Source organism: Salarias fasciatus, unplaced genomic scaffold, assembly GCF_902148845.1.
Source record: "Salarias fasciatus unplaced genomic scaffold, fSalaFa1.1, whole genome shotgun sequence".
NCBI classification, from domain to species: Eukaryota; Metazoa; Chordata; class Actinopteri; order Blenniiformes; family Blenniidae; genus Salarias; species Salarias fasciatus.
The window spans coordinates 3,248-22,248 of NW_021941279.1; the positions used below are offsets into that span (position 1 = coordinate 3,248).

At 44.2% G+C, this 19,001-nt stretch overlaps 2 protein-coding genes across 2 annotated transcripts in view; one reads left to right on the forward strand and one right to left on the reverse strand.

Annotated features, from left to right (window-relative positions):
- Positions 1-4,829: 4,829 nt before the first annotated feature.
- Positions 4,830-18,923, forward strand: LOC115384688 (homer protein homolog 1-like). The gene is made up of 9 exons (XM_030086930.1): positions 4,830-5,401; positions 14,067-14,223; positions 14,647-14,778; positions 14,855-14,947; positions 16,361-16,503; positions 16,584-16,743; positions 16,842-16,952; positions 17,049-17,129; positions 17,279-18,923. The coding sequence occupies exons 1-9, from the start codon at positions 5,397-5,399 to the stop codon at positions 17,465-17,467; spliced, it is 1,071 nt and encodes a 356-aa protein (XP_029942790.1). The 5' UTR covers positions 4,830-5,396; the 3' UTR covers positions 17,468-18,923.
- LOC115384687 (junction-mediating and -regulatory protein-like) overlaps positions 12,151-19,001 on the reverse strand; it is a 39,195-nt gene continuing 32,344 nt past the window's right edge. The window contains exons 12-13 of the transcript XR_003930929.1: positions 18,876-18,881; positions 12,151-12,163 (exon numbers count right to left, since the gene is read on the reverse strand). The gene's annotated coding sequence lies outside the window, so the exon portion shown is untranslated. The remainder of the gene's footprint in view (positions 12,164-18,875; positions 18,882-19,001) is intronic.

Sequence of the window (19,001 nt, forward strand, 5' to 3'; positions counted from 1 at the left end):
GTTCATCTAGAAGCTCACTGGTGATTTCCACCACATTGTAGAGTCTGACGTGTCGGTATGCACACTTGCAGAGGTGTCTTTAGATGGCTCGGGATTGTCAAATTCTTTGCTCTCATTGGCAGCATCCACTTCTGGTTCCAACAGTCCTTCCGAGATTACAGCGGGACTTCCTGGTGCCTGAGCGTCAATCAGAGCAAACGCGTCAAAATAGTCCACATTTCCAGCAGGTCCTCTGACTGGAGGAGGCCTGGCCACTGGAGCCCCAGGTGGATCTGCATCTGGAGCAGCAGGAGGAGAGGGCTTCTCCTGGTTATCTTCTTCTACATCTGCTGGGACATTATCATGACTCTCCAGACTGGCTTTAGCAACAGGACTCTCCTCCAGATACGACAGATTGTCCACCATTTCTTTGCTCTCCTCTTCATCCACAGTGTCCAGTTTAGGAGGAACAATAATGTTGAGGATTTCTGAACCTTCAGACACTAAACTGAAAAGCTGTTGCTCTTTATCTTCAAGGGGGTCGATCAACTCCTCCTGGTCATATCATCAGGTCTCACATTTGGTTGAGACACCTCCACCAACTCTGGCCGTCCTGAGATGTTGTCAGAGCTTTCTCCAAGGGCCTCTTGTTGACTTTCCTTACTTTTCGGCACGCTCACCCTCTCTTTGGGTTTCTTCCTTCTTGACATCAAGTCTTCATCCATGACAAAGATAATCTTCCCAGCTGGATGTGACCCGGCTGTTGCAGTGTATGCTGCAGGGAATAGTTGAAATCCATGGATTGGTTTCCAGCTTCAGATGCCCACGGCGTATTGCAGCGACTGGGGGTCGTCTCCCAAGCGATTCCACTGTCCTCGCCCTGCATTGTTACCATCGAGAAGGAAGAGTCCATCATCAGGCATTGCATCTTGGGGCGGACGCTATCATCATGGACAACCTCACGTAAACTGAAAGAAAAGCATAAACAAGGTGATAATGGGGTTAATCAATGTGATAATGGGGTACACAGAGGCATTAGAAGTACACTTACTCTTCATTTAAGTGAAACTGCACAGACTTTCTCACTCGTCACCAACCATTTCATTTCTTCAACATTTTACTCCACTGAGAACTGGTAATGCAGTGATAACATAAAACTGACATGATCCATCAGCAATGGACCCCAACAGCTCCTGCATTTCTCCTGATCTCCAGTCTCCTCTCACTCAAACTAACACATTTCCAATTTCCATTTGTTGCTGACCATCAGGAGATCCAGAACATCCTCTTGACTGCTTGGTCCAATTCCAACACCTTTAGTCAAAGCATACGCTGTAAACCCCGACAAGCTCACCAAACTGAAACCTTTTGTGTAACAGATTACAAGAAATTTTAAGTGATGATGGAAAAAGTTTTAAGTTTTATAACTTAGAACTTTTAGTTTTGAAAAAATTTGTAAGTTATGCGAACTTGAATTTTAACAAAAACACTTGAAAAGCCTGTTCTGCTCACACCATTTCCATTTCATCCTCCTCAACCAAATGGCATCCACTGGACTTTATACTGCAGCACTGGATGTGGTTGAAATCACATCTCTGTGGTCACACCCAGTTCCTTCAGTTAAAAATGTTTACATCCCAGCCATGACCCCATTGCAACAGTATTCCCCAGGGCTTTGGCCTCTGTCCTATCCTCTTTGTCATCTATATTCTTCCCCATGGCCACATTTTTTCACAAATAACTTCTGTTTCATTGGAATGTGGATGACACCAGCTGTGCCTCTGCACCAAACCCAAACCCAACCACTGACAACTTCTCTCTGCAAATCATTCCACCAGGTTAAGAATTGGGTATCTTCCCGCTCAACTGCTGTCTCTCTCATGCCAAACCCACATTAGAAACATCCCTTGATCCACCATCACAACATGTACTGCTGTTTGGGACAATTGTGATTTGCTTTTCTCTGATCTCCCCTCTCAAATCCATCCATAAACAAAACAGGTTCAAATGCTGCTACCTGGATTCTCACCAGAACAACATCCATCCTGTCCTCTAAAACCTCCACTGGCTTCAAATTCAACAATGTGTCCACTTCAAAATCATTTCCCCTCACACTCAAGGCTATTTTGCATTTGCTGGACTATTTCTGCACTAAACTGTTGGCAAAAACAATACTGTCATCAAAATTCAATTTTCACTGTTTCATTGCCACTTATTTACAAAGAGAAGACTGTGGCATTTAGTCATTTAAATGATCAGCCGACTATGCACTTCTGTATTATTGCTTGTTCATAACACAGTATGTACATATTTATATTAAAAACAGATCATTATACACTTCTGAGTTCTAACTCCTCCATATCCACATCTCAAATATAAACACATGCAAAAGGCCTGGCACTAATGGAATCACTGTAAACTTACATCTGAGTGACATACAAATCATTGAAAAAAAGCTAACCTCATCATGAAAAATATTGGACTGTGAAGTGCTGTACCTGTTTCGAAGGTTCTCGACTTCATCGCCAGCTTCTGAGTTTATTCCTGTAAAGTCGTCAGGTGTCAACACTGTCATTTCAGGATCAACATCCGAGCGTGCAAAAATCCTCAGCCACCGATCCATTATGTGTTTTTCTTAAAAGAAAATATCCAGATGAATTTGCTTTGGTCTCTCTGAACAACCCGGGGCTGCTCTGTTGATCACATTCTAAAACAAGTGTGTTGGAGTTGGGTTTTCCTTGCTCAGCGTTATCTTGAAATAGAAAACTGGTCTTCCAGTGTTTCATCTGAAGCATTTGCACATGCGGGGAAGTTAATTTGTGATCTGTTCACACCGGGTGAACTCTGAAATTGGATTTATACTGTCACCAGATTAATCTGGGTTCATTATTTGTAGCCTTGGTTAAAATTGTGTTGTAGGGAAAAAAAAGCAGTAAACATTCATTAAAGTCACTGCGCCTCTTTTTCCTTTGCCAGGTCTATATAATGTTCTGCTTGGAGCCTGGATCCAGTGTCATGAGTCTGTCATATTCAAAGTTGTGCAACAAATTCAATGCAAAAACAGCCAAACAAAGCAACCTTCATCACTGATTACAGCTTTAATATATAATATTTTTAGGCTAATATGCTGCATTAAAAGGATTATTGTTGTTCTGTGTGTTCAGAATTATATTTTCCTCTAATATTGACCCACACTTAAATGAAAATATCAGCCTCACACCTGTCTACAACTGTCAGGCGGTGACATGTGACAGGGATACCATGTGGAAATGACAGACTGTTCGAGTTGGGAGTGTTTTGTCCAGGTTGTATCTAGGCAAAAGTTCCTGTGTGTGAACTTGTCTTACATACCTTCACTTAATCCTAAACGTTCAGAGCTGACATGACAAAGTGAATAAGCACTATGTGTGTGTGTGTGTGTGTGTGTGTGTGTGTGTGTGTGTATTGTGTGTGTGTGTGTGTGGTGTGCACATACATACATACATACATACATACATACATACAACTATTCAACTCACAACAAGCAGAAAAGCTTTATTTGGATTTAGAGAGGTTCAGTGCTCTTTGGCCTGTGTGGGTTTTGTCACACAGCTCAAAAACATGCATTTGAGGCTCGCTGGCGTTTGCTCAGGCCAGAGTGTGCATTGCTTTCACACATTGTTACCTGAGACAGGATCCTACCACTATGAAATTGTAAAAGGGATTGTGTGTTTTGATTGTTTTTGCCTATTTTTAATGACAACGCTTATATGTAAACATGTCATGGTCTTGCTTTGTGGTCTTTCTGAGTTGGTTGGAAGTGGTTTTCTGTTGGTCTATTTTGGCCCCAAGATTGCTTAGCTATGAAATGTTGCTGATTTTTACATCCCAAATCTCAGAATTTGCTTGACAACGCTGTGAAATTGACTGTCTTTTCTGTTAATGCTTTACCAGTTTTTAAAATATGCTAATATATGTGAAATTTCAAAATAAACAGTGTCTAAATGGTGGTGGTTTTCCATGAAAGCAGAAGCCAGCTCATGTTTTCCTCTGCCTTGTCCTCACAGGACATTAGGGAACCGCTTTATTGGCAATTACGTTCAACATCAGCACGTACGTGACGTGATGACGTCGCAGCCCTTACCGCTCGCGCGGAGCAGCGGCAGAGAGGCGGCAGAAGCGGCGGCGGATGATGATGATGAGGCTGAGTTAATGAATGAGCCAAGGGCTGACAGAGGGCAGACAGGGGCCGATGATGAGAGAGGATGAACCGGCCGACCGAGAAGCATCAGCATCCCCCCAGTCCCACGTCGTCTGCCTCCCGGGTGGCGCGAAATAAGGCGATAAACAGAGAGACGCCGCGGACACGGCTGTAAAATCCCCGCTTGTCGACGGTTGAAGGCTGAGCCGCGCTGCTGTAATCTTGGAGGACGGACGGACGGGGACGTGATGATAAACACCGGAGCGTGCACCGCGTGTGCTTTTGTGTTCGAGTCTCCAGGAGCTGCGGAGGAGATGAAGCCCGGGCAGGAAAGATGTCTGTCACCGCGGAGCTGCGTTAAACCTCTTATTAGCGGCGGTAAAACTCTGTAATACTCCCCCGGTTGGACGGACTTTAATGGCACAGAGGACTTCGATAAAGAGCCAGCGACTAAAATCTGGATCTATACGGGGGCAGTTTGGTCATATCAAGGGGGTGAATGTCTTTTTTTTTGTGTGTCCTTTTTTTTTTTTTTTTTTTACCCTGACGTCCTGCCAGGCAGGGTACTTACAGCAAGCTAACGTCGACTGGATGAGGACTATGCGCTATTTCACAAGTTAAATGACGCTTTTTTCGCTCTTTTCTGTGTTTCCACCGCGGGTTGAAAGCGCGGCTGCACCAGCTTAATTCGGCCAGAAAGCACACTCCCTCTCGCTGACAGCCTGGACCCGAGTTGAGCTCGATAATCCCGCGTTTAACTGAGTTTTTTATCGGCTAACGGAGGGTAGCAGCCACTAGCGTCTGCCCCGCCGCCGCCGCTGCTGCTGCTGCTGCGTTCTCGGTCATCATGCATGCACCGACACGTTTGTTCGGATGAAACCAACACCCAGCCTCCCTCCCCTGTTCTCCTGCGAAAGAAGTGATGCACCCAAGGGCATAAACAACACAGCGAGCCATGTCGGACTGAAAACAAACAAGCGCACGGGCAGGCGGGCAGGGCAGCGGAGAGGCTCCGCCGGCGGCCGTCAACTCACAGCGAGCGGAGCGGCTTTATTTAGAGGGAGAGCGGATCAAAAGCTGAGGGCCAGCCTCCACACACACACACAGACACACACACACTCTCTCTCTCTCACACACACACATACATACACACACACTCAGCCTGTTCGCACCGCCCTCCAGAGACCACCGAACAGGATCATTTTCGACTCAAACTTGGCAGCCAGATCCAGCTAAAATGGGGTATGTAACTGGCAGTATGAATGAGAGTGATATTGTTTTGTTGCTGTGTGCAGATTTGTGGAGCAAAGCAGGAGATTTGAGCAGAGAGTTAGCCGCCACTGCTAACTAAAGGAAACTCTGCTGTCATCCCATGTCATAAACACAGAGTATCACTGCCATGGTGCACATGGTCGTGGTTTTAGAGGGTATTGATGACATTAAGGGAAACATAAGTTTGCATCAGGAGCAGAGGTTACAGAGTGTTTTGTCAATTTAGTGTATTATTAAAGGTGAAATCAGAATCCAAACAAGTGAGAGGACTGTAAACATAACTTACTGGACACCACAGCGAGAGGATAGAGATAAGTAGAGTCATGATGTCTTGGAAAAGTTATTAATTACATTTCTTGTTTTTTGCTTCACTCATTTCTGTCGCCCATATATAATGGGTTACAAACCAATAAGTTTCAACTTCGGTATTCCCACATAAAAGCATAAACTCACTTTAAGTAGGTGGAAAACAATGATTGTTTTTTACCCATTTATTTATAGAAAGATGGGCAAGACCAGACCAAGCATGGTCACCAGCAGTGTTCACCAGAAACATGTTGGTTCAGCTTCTGCTCAGTTTGCACATTACTGTCATATTAGGTGTTGTTTTGCACCACTATTCTGCTGTGTGCCAGTGTCTCACCCTCAGCAGTTGTAACCCACTGCTTGCCATTTCTGTCCCGTCTCTCACATGAACTCTTGCTCAAGTTGTTTAACGGGAGGCTGAATGATTGTTGTGCAAGCTTGCATGAAAGCCCCGTTCTTGAAAACTGCAAGACTTATTGAATTAGCTGTAACTCATGACCACAACTTTCAAATGCTACTTTACACTGAAATGCATTTAGATATACTAACATAGGGATGCACTGATTCCACTTTTTTAAAGGACAGCTACAAGTATGAGTGCTAACCTTAAGCTACTTCCTGATACAAGCCTATTTCGTCCTCTACACACAAACAATATGTGCAATCCGCCTCAATGCCATGCACACCTCCAACAGCCTGCAGTCTACAGTGTGCATAAGGCTATGCATAGATAGACGCTACACACTGCCTTATGCGTACTGTAGACCAAGCGATTGAGCTCACTGTGTGCCCACACACACACGCTTCAGCTCACTGTTAATCAGTGTATCAGTCATATATTAATCATGTGTACCATGTAGCATCATTAGTGTGAGCCTTGAGACTCTTTAGCACGTAGCAAGGCTTGGAGGTATGTGCTGAGCAGTTAAACTACACGAGCAACATCAGGCTAACCTGACTCGTCCAGTTGTCACTGGTGATAAGTTGCTGGTGTTGTACAGACCAGTTTCCATCTCTTCTTCATGTTTTGGCAGATCATAGTTTACAGTCGGCCTTACTTTTGTCATTCTCATTAATAATAAAGACTCTCCAAGCTGCTGACATCGCTCTCTGCGTACCTGTAGGCATCGTTACTGAAGCATGATGTCATGTAGGACTCGCTGGGTGGTATCGAGGATCTCTCTCCGAGTACGAGCACTCTGGCATCGATCATTCCTCATCTAAAATTATAACAAGGTTCATCCCAAGATCTGTACTAATTTCTTCCAAGCTCATCATCACGTAACAATAACAGACAAGAAAAGGCAAACCATCCAAGGCATCAGAGTATGTCTTCCTCATAAACTCTTTATGCACAGTCATCTGAGTTTATTACAGATATCAAGAAGTCAGCCTGTAATTAAGAAGTCTAATGTTGATGTAGATCAACTCAAAGCTCTTCATGTTTTGATTCTGTGCTACAGACAAGTTTGCCGCAGTAAACTGTTGTGCCGACAACATGAAATAGATGATTTTGATTCGTTTTTAATATTATGAATGTACACTGACAGTACCAATCAGTTCTTACTGATAAAAATGTCCAAAGCCACTCAGAATATTAGAAGTTGTTAAAATAAAATGTAGTAAAATAGATGAGAGACAAATCAAATGATGGAGTAAATCAACAATTCCCCCGTCAGTGTACAGATGATCATTGGACATTATTGTGCCATCTGACAGCTCTCCAGTTATTTCCGTTCAGTCCAGCTTGTGTCATCCCGGGGTGTAATCCCAATCTGTTTCCCTCACTCCAGTCATATATATGAAACATGACTGGTGGACTCATATTGTCCATAAAGCCCGAGGTGGAGAGTTACCCTCTTCATGATTGATGTGGGGGGGGGGTGGGGGGGGGGGGGGGGGGGGGGGGGGGGGGGGGGGGGGGGGGGGGGGGGGGGGGAAGAAGAAACATGAATGAGCAATGTTGCTTTAAAAAAATCTTTCCACGCTCATGTTTTCTCTGTGGAAGTGACTGTCACTGGCTGATGCGCTGCATGTAGTGGAACCTGCAGATGTATGGTGATCCTCCTGATCAAGAGCGACCTAGTTCTTACTCCAGATGAAAGCAGAATGATGTAGCATGTGATTGGTTTGTTGTCATATTGTGGTTGGCGGAGGAGGAGGAGGAGGTGAACCGCTTACCTCCTCGTGCAAAGCACATCCTCAGTAATTCTCAAGGCCCATGGTTATAATCCAGTCAACAATCATTCCTCAGACATAGACGGGGAGCATGTCCCTCTATGTGTGCACCCAGTCACCCTTTAATTAGCTCCTTCTTACGTTCCACATGTAATAGCTGGTTGAAAGTAGTTCTCTGGTCTAAAAAGGTCAAAGATGTCCCGGTGCCCGTGTGTTTATATTGGAAACAAACGTATCTGCAGCAGAGTGTGTCCATTTAGGAAATAACACCAAGTGCAGTTCATGTCTTATTATCACCTACATTTATATTGTAATCTGTCTAACTAGACTAATTATAGTTCTTAATTATCAGCCAAGATGTTTTTTTTTTTTTTTACATAAATGAATAAAAAGAGATTCTTCTGAAGGGCAGTGCTTTGGGCTGCAGACAGTGCAGAGAGTAGGCCATGCTCCGACAAATATTTATGTACATAATTGATGGCCTACAACAAAAGGACATTAGTGTTGAATGGGAGCTCCTCTGGACCACTAAATTAAATATATTAATAAATTCAAAGACATTGCAGTTAAAGAGATGCCTGTGATTCTGTGAAGTGAGGTTATATCGATGTACAACTTGCAGCATTTTACACATCCTCGGTTTGTAGAAACATGATGCTTTGATCAAAAAAGCGTTTTTTAGTCAAATGCAAGAAACATTAACATCCAGGTTAAAGTGTGTGTTATATTTAAAATAATTTCACTGCTTTATTGTGATGTCTGTTATATGGAAAGCTGGGACTGCACACTTTCCAGCATCAACATTTCAAAGCATGCATGAAGAATGTTTGTGTTTTGGAAGGTATGCAATACCTATAAGTAAATATACATACATAACAGTATATTTTCATGTTTTTTTTGTTTTTGTTTTTTTTTTGTAATTTTCACAAAATAACTAAAAGAAAACAGTGAACCACTTTTATACTTTTGGTTGATCTGAAAAGTGTGATCCACCTTTGATCCACCTTTTCCTTTAAGTCTGTCAGCCCAAACCAAATGTCACCAAAAGCATCCATCATCCACGAATAGAAAAGAGAAGAAATACTTTATTAATCCTTGAGGGAAATTCCTGAAATTAGGGTTGCTGGGGACTACAACCAGTCCATCACAGGTCAGGAACGCCCCCCCCCCCCCCCCCCCCCCCCCCCCCCCCAAGAAAAAAGCCCTTTTACATGCTGTTTAGAAACACCAATGTACCAATAGACAAGCTTTTGAATTGCTTGAGGAAACCAAAGTACAACAAAAAAATCCTACCTACGTTCATTGCTTTCAGAGAAATAGCGAGATAGGACGTCACGCCACCCTGCACACCTGACTAACAAGTCACAGATGACTGAATTAGAAATCATAAAATGACAAACCATGATTTTTTTTTTTTTTATGATCAAAACATTTTAATTCATCAGGGGAAATAGCTTTTTATTTTCCTATCACTGTATCTGTTTGTGTGTTGTTCTCTGATGGACTGGCATCCTGTCCAGGGTGTACCCTGCTTGTCCCTGCAGTTCGCTGGAATTGTGTGAATCGTCCTGTGACTCTGAGCAGGATCAAGCGGATGGATGGATGGAAATGAGCAGCTTGAGACATTTTGACATATTCACTGATAGCTTTTTTCTGAATGGAGTCCTTCATTATGCAGTGACATGTCAAGCAAGTCCTCTAATGCTGAAGATGAGGTCATTGAAAATCTAAATCTGCTGTGATGATTGAGTCAGGTTAATAGAAGAAAAGTGAAACATGTTTGGGAATATATATATAAACAATTGCTGATGTTTTTTTCACTCGCTAAACTCATCAGACTCATCTTTTCACTCCTGTTTCAGTTTTTTTTTTTTTTTTTTACTTCTGTCTCAGCACACACACTGCCTGTTTGTCTGCTGTGTGTGTGGCTGACAACAGCGAGGCGTGCGATCAGCATATGGGTGTTTCAGATGGGAGGCCCGGGCCCTGCCGGGCCCTGCCAGGCCCCCGCTGCCTCCCCTCTGCCAGTGGGTTAACCCACAGGGACGCTGCCATCGGATTGGGCAGCGAGAGGCAGGAGAGCATGTGGAGGAGAGAGGGGAGCAGCGAAGCTGAAGTATGTTCGCGGCTCATGACCGGCCCCGGGGTCACGTGGGCCTGGTTGCCATGACGACGCAGCAGCTAAGTTAGTAATGCGGGGTTATTATTCCCTTGCACAGTCAGCGCAGAGAGGCAGCGGTCAGCGCTTCGCCACAGAGCAGAGTTTCTGTCTTATTAATTTATTTTCATTCGTCCTTGTTTGCTGCTGTTTTGCAGTGTAAAGTATTTGAATAGGATGCTGCAAATAAAGCGAGCAGTGCAATTCAGATCGGTTTCAGTTTTAAAGAATATATGGGTGAATTTGATAGTAAATATTCCAATTGAAATGTTTAAAAAAAAGAAGTAACGCTTTTAAAATAACCGATATTAATCGTTATATTTCTTCAAAAATAAATGGTCACGGTATAAAAAAAAAATAGAAAACGATGATCATGGCAGTTCATTAGTTGTACTATTCAAAATGACATATTGCTAAGTCTGAACCGAGAAAATCAATAATTACTGAAAGTCTGTAAGCTTAGTGATGTCCTGATGGTGTTGACTTGATGAATGAAAAACTGGAGACTCATTTTGTAAATCTAATGAAAAAATACAACTGTGTTATTTTGACTTGATTAATTTAGAATTGTGTTTTACTTTTCTGTTAGCTGTGTAGTAAATGTAATTTCTTTAAACATTGGTAAAGAGAGGCCATTTAAAGACTTGGTTTGAAAATGTTACACATTTTTCAAAAACCTTTTGAGACATGTTAATTTAACAATTGATAATAATTCAACAGTTACGTTTCAGTGACATCTTCTGCGCTCACTAAATCAGTCAGGATTCATACAAACGCCTCTTGAGGATAGTTTGATTCTTTTAAATCAGATCTGGGGCACGACTGAAATATTTAATAGTGATTAATCACAGAAAGTCAAACAGAGTCTGGAGCTGTCGGAGGATTGATGTCTCCGCCACTGCTTTTCGGCTGCGGTTCAGCTGAGCTCTGCGACAGTCAGGCCCGCCCCAAAAACCAGTCCTGTTCAACATGATCCCACTCATCTTGTGCCCCATGATCTGAGTCTGAATGTTGATTCAAAACAAGCCAATGAGTAAATGCTTTACTTAAAAAAAAAAAAAAAAAAAATCTTGCATATATGTTCAACTGTCATTTGTAATTGTTGACATTGTTCAATAATGTTTGATAACAACACATGAACATCTCTAGCTCTATTCAAAGCTAACAATTTCCAAAAGTCTCAGATTCTCCTAAGTCTGAATACAATCTTCAACCCAGGTCATTGTCCCAGCAGACTCTAACATGCCCTGATGGAGGACACGCTCTTTATGACATTGGAAGTTAATCTGAACATTATCATTTCTGCCACAAACACTGCAGGTCTTTATCTGTCGCCACGAAAACATCACGCTGTGTGTGTGTGTGTGTGTGTGTGTGTGTGTCCGTCCCTCCGCCCAGTGCTATGGTCAAAGTATCTAGGTGGAGAACTGCTGATCTGATAACATCTGTGGTCAGATTCCTGTCATTGAGACTGTGAATGCCACAGTGGGTTTCATTGTGTAAAGGGATTATGGACTGACACACACACACACACACACACACACACACACACACACACACACACACACACACACACACACACACACACACACACACACACACACACACACACACACAGCCCCGGGCAGATCTAGGCCATGCTGTTGGAATGAATGACACCTGAAATGTTAAAATGACCAGCATCCACTTCCATTCCCTGAAAACATTCTTTCCACTGACAGCGCCGGACAGACTGCGCATGTTTTCTAGCTGTCAAATTAAAGTAGTGACTTAATCTAGTTAATCCTCTGAAGCTGATGCTAAATCAGTGTTTTGTTTTGATAAAAACCAGGAAAGAACATCAAATATGTCCGAATTTATAATTGTGTTGGTCTCTGTAGGACCTTTTTGCACCTCTGGGTGAAGAATCTTTGACGTCTTAAAATCTGCTGCAGCATGTTAAGAAAAGGAAAAAAAAGATCCTTTGAGTTTTTTTCTAAAATGCTGAAGACATAACTCACCCAGTGTCTCTTACGCTCCTGCACAAACATTTTTCCCAGAACTCTTCCCGCCTCATGCGAACCTGCTTCACTTTGTCATAAACAGTCAGTCTTTAAAGCCTTCGCAGATGTTGCTTTTCCTGCTGCTGCTGCTGCTGCCAAGCTAATTGGTGCTACAGCAGCTGAAAGAAAATAGGAAACCACCACTGTAAACATCAAAACGCTGGCTAGAAAGAGCTAATCAAATCTGCTTGCAAGAGTGTGGAGGGTGTTCTGTTAACCTGTTCGAAAGCTCAACAGTTTGTAGACACAGTCCACAAGGCATTTGACGGTATATCAGACTGTGTTTCAATGGTAAACTCCATGAGTACAGTCCGCTCAGGAGCCTCACCTGTGCTGGCTTTATCTGACCAGTCATCCTGAACACATCATGGAAGATAACAGGGCATAAGAGCTGTAACCAAATCATATCTGGGGAAGTCAGGTGTCAGAATGAAGGCCATTGTGGTGCTCAGTCCCCTCTGAATTTCACCGTTTGTCCCGTCTCCTTGCTCATCTGTTTGTCCACCACTGTGGAAAGATGATGCGCCAGTCTGTATGAATCCCACGAACACGTCCTCACATTATCACCGCGGCTCTGATTAACTGTGTCCGTCTTTAAATAACATCTGCTGAGCCTCGGCTCTGCTCGCTTAATTAACACGCTGGGACGTGACGAGCAGTTCTCAGAGACGGGAACAATAGCCGGGTCTCGCCGGAGTCCTGGGACAGTCAGTCGTCGCCCAGACAAGAGATCATTCCTCATTTCTCGGTAAGCCCGGCAGATCGACATCTGAGGACCGAGTCTGCATTAAAGAGGGCACCGTGTCTGGATGAAGACGCTGCTACAGCTACCATCAGACTGAGGCGCTTTACTGCTGCAATATTGATCTGAACCCGCTTGGTCCCGTTAGCGTCCTGGAGGTTTTACGCTCCGTCATCGTCCGAGACGCTGCGTCCACGGCACCGTGACGCCTTCCAGTGTGTGAGCTCCACTGCATTGTTACACTGCTGTTCTTTCTCTCTCTTTTTTAAAGTGGAGAAAAAATTAGCATATCTGCCCTTGCTTTTGCTGCTTTTAAAAAATGCATAATTCCTCTCTGATTTCATCTCCGCTGCCCACGAGGCATGAGTTTTCGAGAAAGACACCCCCATCTCTGTCCATCTCTTCCCTCCACTGCTTCCAAGTTGCAGGCCAATATTTCTTTCATAAGGCTCTTTTTTTCTTCTTCTGCTGCCTTTGCTTTTAACCATAATTTTCCTGATGTCTGCACTTTATATGTGAAGGACTTTTTTTCCCAAATCCTTCAAAATTGTTACAAATATTTATTCTTATTAGACGACGAAGGTGAATGAAATGAGTTTAGAATTTATAAAAGCTTCATCTACACCCTCGAAAATCTAATCATTGGTACAGAAATGTCCACAAAGTCTTTTTTTAGGCTTCAGTCTACTTATGACTAATTTCTCTGTCCACCAAACAAAAAGTCCACTAGTTTAAACTCGACAAACACTCAGAAAACTGTTCAATCTGATTACAATTTATATTTATGTACTTCAGCATATTTCTCGGAGAATATTGTATTCAGCCTTTGGAGCCTTTTAACTCAGCCTCCAACAACCACCAGAAAGGTTATGTGCTGAAGTAAAGGACACTTTATCACTTTACGTCCCGACTCTGCGTCCATTAACGTCATGAATCCTTCACCTTCAGCTGAGTTAAGTGAGAGCAGGTTTGCAGGGTCACTGTGGAAATGAGACCGGCTGGGATAAAAGCTTGTCCAGGTAAAACGATGTCGACCCGTCATTCCGATCAGGTCAAACTCCACAGTGCTTTAAATGGCCGAGCATCGTTCCAGTCCAGTGATGATATCTGATTTTTGTTTTTCCTCTCATAGCTACGTGCTACACTTTTTTTCATTTTGTGGAATCTGACGTCGCGTGTCGTCCGTTTCTTTGTCTTGTCGCTGCGCAGAGAGCAGCCCATCTTCAGCACTCGGGCCCACGTCTTCCAGATCGACCCAAGCACCAAGAAGAACTGGGTTCCCACGAGCAAGCACGCCGTCACGGTCTCCTACTTCTTCGACAGTACGAGGAACGTTTACCGGATCATCAGTCTGGACGGGTCAAAGGTGAGTGATGGGTTTATCGTCTCGTGGCGTCGTTGATTTACACTGGACATATGAAACATCCGATTGCGTGTTCGTGTGCCTCGGCCTGAACTCGCGCTTCCTCTGCAGGAGCAGTGCAGGGGCGGCCGGGCCCGTCATATCTATGTGACAGTGATTATTTTAGCCTGAGAGGAGGAGAGGAAAGCAGGGGTGTAGTTAGCATAGTTATGCAAGAGCTTCTGCGGGCGACTTATGCTGTTGTTGTCGAAACAGGAAAGTTAGCCGCGCTCCGCTGGAAATAGAAGTGATCGGGTGGGCCGGCGCCGCCGGAGGACACGATCGTCCAAACAAAAAGGAGTCCCAAAGTCTCGTTTCGTAGAGCGAGCCACAAACGTTTGTCAGGGTGAAATGTTTAGCTCACTGTTTCTCTCTCTCTCACTGAAGGCCATCATCAACAGCACCATCACGCCTAACATGACCTTCACCAAGACGTCGCAGAAGTTTGGTCAGTGGGCCGACAGCCGGGCCAACACCGTCTACGGCCTGGGATTCTCCTCCGAGAGCCACTTGGTCAAGGTGAGAGAGAGAGAGAGAGAGGAAGAAAGGACACAAAGCAGGAAGTCTGAGTCTTCAGCCGCCCTCCTCGTCTCAGTTTGCAGATAAGTTTGCAGAGTTCAAGGAGGCGGCGCGGCTAGCCAAGGAGAAATCTCAGGAGAAGACGGAGCTCACCAGCACTCCCTCTCAGGTAACAAGACTCATTATCACTGCGCTCATCCCACAAATGCTCCGACTTCTCCTTCTGGCTTCATCTCTTTCTTCAAGCACTTGTAGCCAAAACATTGATTCTTTCCCATTTGTAGCCATCGTTGTGAGATTCTGAAACGCTTGTGCGTTCCCTGGATCAGGCGTCTGCACACCTGCTGCAAGCTTTTCTACTTTCTTTAATGATTCAGAAATTACAGAGCTGGCTCACTCTTCCTGTATCTAACAGCCATAAATTAATCAAAATGACAGTTTAGACTTTTTTTTTTTCTTTTGGACATCTGGATGAATTGTGCAGGTGATGCGGCTGATTATTCAGAACAAAAAAGCAAGAATCAGTAATCATTTCTCCTGAGTGAACATTGAGCCAAAAGACATTTTTCAGTCAGCTGGTTTGCATTTTGCATTCTTAGGCAAGAACACAAAAGCCAAAAATCCTCTTCTGTGAGTGATGTTTAGCAGAAACCTGAGCATTTGCCGTATTGGTTTGTATCTGTGTGTTGCTATGATCAGCAGCCGGCGTTGAGAGGACTCCACGGCAGTGAGCCGCTGCTCATTTCAGACTGAAGACAGCTCCGCTGACCTCTTGCTACTGTGTTTTTCCCACCTCCGTGCTCTCTCGTTGCCACTGAGCTAACACTCTGTGGCCTTTTTTTTGCCTCCTTTGCCCTCCCTCATGATTTCTCCGTAGAGTGGCGCTGGTAAAAGGAATGTGTTGTCAGTCAACAAACCCACTAAAAAGAAGGTAAAAACCAGAAGAATCACCTTCATGACTCCAGTCCGATGGCCCCTCCCCTCCCCACATCTTATCCTGAACAACTCCCCTCAGTTTTCTCTTTCACACAGCGACAGATTTCTCTCCGTTTGACTTCTTTTCGCCCGTCGTCGGTGCGACCAGCCAGTCTGTCTTTTTGGGAAACACCCTGCTGTCATCATCCCTGTTTCTGTGAATTTTCCCAGACGAACCTCCCACAGACACAATACCCTGCTTTTTTTTGTTGTTGTTGTTTTTTCGTTGCTTCACGCTCTCAAAAAGTGACAGTCGCAGCTGACAACACACAAAAACTGACTGAGGTCACATGATGTAAATACAGAGTGAAAGATGAACTGAACTGGTCCATATTTCAGCTAAAACTGATTTTTGAGAGCATGAAGACTTTCTCATCGTCTTGTATTTAAAATCTCCGGGAGGATTGTGATATTTGTAACTCTGGGGGCGGAGCCGCTGATGGCGGCCGCTTCCCAGATGACCCTACAGTGGAATCATCTGTTACTGTGCAGCTCAAAACGCTATGAAACAGAAAACTATATGTGTCTGTGATATTTTATTTAAAAGGATAAATAATGACCAGAGTTCCGTCTAAACGCCGCCTTCTGTTCCGCCATATCACATCAGGAGTCTGCGCCGGGTGACCTGCAGTCGCCTCTGGCCTCGGAGGGCGTCAACGGCACAGACGACGAGAGAGTCACGCCGGAAACACCTCAGCCCCCCGAAGCCAGAGCAGAGCCCTCCCAGAATGCACTGCCCTTCTCACACAGGTGACTCAAACACCAGCCCGACGTCATCAGGTTGCGACGACCGTTTTTGCTGACAGCCGCCTCCTTCCTGGCGTTTCCAGCTCGTCCAGCATCAACAAGCACTGGGAGGCGGAGCTGGCGGCCCTGAAGGGGAACAACGCCAAGCTGACGGCGGCGCTGCTGGAGTCCACGGCAAACGTCAAGCAGTGGAAGCAGCAGCTGGCGGCCTATCAGGAGGAGGCTGAGAGGCTACACAAACGGGTATCGGCTACCGGCCGCGCGTTACGATACCCCGGCGCCTGCGGTTGTCCAGACGCACGTTCATCTGGCGGATCTGATTTTTTTTTTTTTTTTTGCAGGTGACGGAGTTGGAGTGCGTGAGCGGCCAAACAACAGTGATCAAGTCTCAAAAGACCGAACTCAACCAAACGATAGAGGAGCTGGAGCTGGCGCTGAGGGCCAAAGAGGAGGTAGGAGACGGCATCGCACCGTAACGTCAGACTGTGTGAATGCTATTGCTCATTCTTATCATATTTTTGTTTGTTTTTTTTTTTTTCTTTTTCCAGGAGCTGGAGAGACTCAAAGCAGAGGTCGAGAGTGCCAATGAGTTCAGGACTCAGAGAGACTCCCTCACACAGAAGCTGCACGTGAGTTTGTACTTCGTGTAACACTTTGAACACAACATCGCCTGTTTTTTTTTGTTTTTTTTTTTGTTTGTTTTTTTTAAGTTATGCTGTTATGAATGTGTTTTGGTGTGAGAAGACCGGTGCGTCACGCTGTAAACTTTGTGTTGCAGGACACGGAGTCGAGGAACAGCACGCTGGAGGCTCAGCTGGGGGACCTGGAGCAGCGGCTGGAGGGCATCCAGCTGGAGAGGGAGACCTTCCGGAAGAGCCTGCGCTCCCTGCTGGAGCTGCTCGACAGCAAGATCTTCGAGCTGACGGAGCTGCGCGACACACTGGCCAAACTGATCGAGGGCAGCTAGAAAGACCCACAACCCCCACCCCCCCACCCCCGCCCCCGCCCCCAGTGACAACACAGCAGCCAGCACTCTGAGGATCTCTCCAAACCTGCATGTCGGGCGCGTCATCGTCACCCACAACTTGAAGTTTCTTTTCTCCCACGTTAAAGTTTACACACGACTTTATGCATTTAAGGCGCACACACAAACACACAAACAAACACACATTTTGCTATGTTGTTTACAAAAAAGGAAGAAAAAAAAACAGCCAAGTGAAGCCTTCTCTCTGCTCCACTCTGGAAACTTCTTTTCTTTTGGCTCCTTCGTGTCACAAACTGTTCATAAAAGACGATTTTCGCGTTGGTGCAACTGCTTTTTTTCTTCTTCTTCTTCTTTTTTCTCGTCTTCACTAAAAATGATGAGAAAAACCCACGTCAGCCAAAATAACCTCCTCCACACTGAGATTTTTTTTTTTTTGTTTTGCTTTGTGAACTCCGAGGCCAAAGCATCGAGGAGGAAGAGGAGGATGTGGCTTCGAACCGTGGAGGGATTTGCCAAACCAGGCAGAGAGGAGGACATCATTATGTCTTATATTCTTATAAAAATATATGAGCAATACACAGAAAGAAAAAAAAAAAAAAGAGGGCGCATATCGAGGGTTAATAAACACTTATCACTCTCACTTTCAGGTACTTTTACTGCTCTCTTGGATAGACCGCGAAGCAAGGCGGGATTTTACTCAATAGGCTTTTCTTTCTATACACTTTTTTTTAAACAGAATATAACAAATTCATAGTGCACTTGTAAAAAAAAAAAAATAATAATAATGATAAAGGAGTGAGTGTGTGACTGCGTGTGTGTGTGAGAATCTGATGTTTATTTTCCCCTCCTTTCATGTTTCCGTTTCCCCTTTTTAATTTATTGTTAAAATTACCGATTTAATTCTGGTGTACAAAAAGCAAAAATGTCTTTATTTACATCTCACTTTATCTTTTTTATCGTATGGTACGTGGCTGTCAAGGGTTTTTTTTTTTGGTTGTTTTTGGAGAAACTGGCAATATTTTTGAAGTATTTATGAAAAAAAGGAAGGCTGGAATTCCAGAGAATCTGTTGTTTCCTTTTTTGCCAAATAATGTTTTCCTGTACAGATTTTCAATATTTTGCTGATGTTGCCTTTGGTACAGAGATGCATCAATGGTAGCTAACAAGCGGTACTTTTTTTGGTTGTTTTTTTTTTTCCTTGTGGGATTTAATATTGCCAAAAATTAAAGAGGAATACGATACAGTGTGCAACACCTGAAGATCACTTACTTAAGGGCTTGTCGTCGTCGTCGGTTCGGGAGGCTCGGATGACGTGATCGCAGTGAAAATTGTGAATGATGCAGCTGGAATGGAAGAGACGTATGAGAAAGGACTTAACTGTTGATTATACCACATGCTTAAATACACAAATTGTAATTTTGAGTTTATAGTAAAAAAAGAAACCAAATGGAAGTCGTGTTGTGGTGCCATTCTTTCATAACCGGAGGTACAATCATTCATCAAGGAGCGTTCAAAA

Coding starts and splice junctions, on each gene's coding strand:
- LOC115384688 (XM_030086930.1), top strand. Junction 16,504..16,583: donor GCACTGCCCTTCTCACACAG/GTGACTCAAACA, acceptor TGGCGTTTCCAG/CTCGTCCAGCATCAACAAGC. Junction 16,744..16,841: donor CTGAGAGGCTACACAAACGG/GTATCGGCTACC, acceptor TTTTTTTTGCAG/GTGACGGAGTTGGAGTGCGT.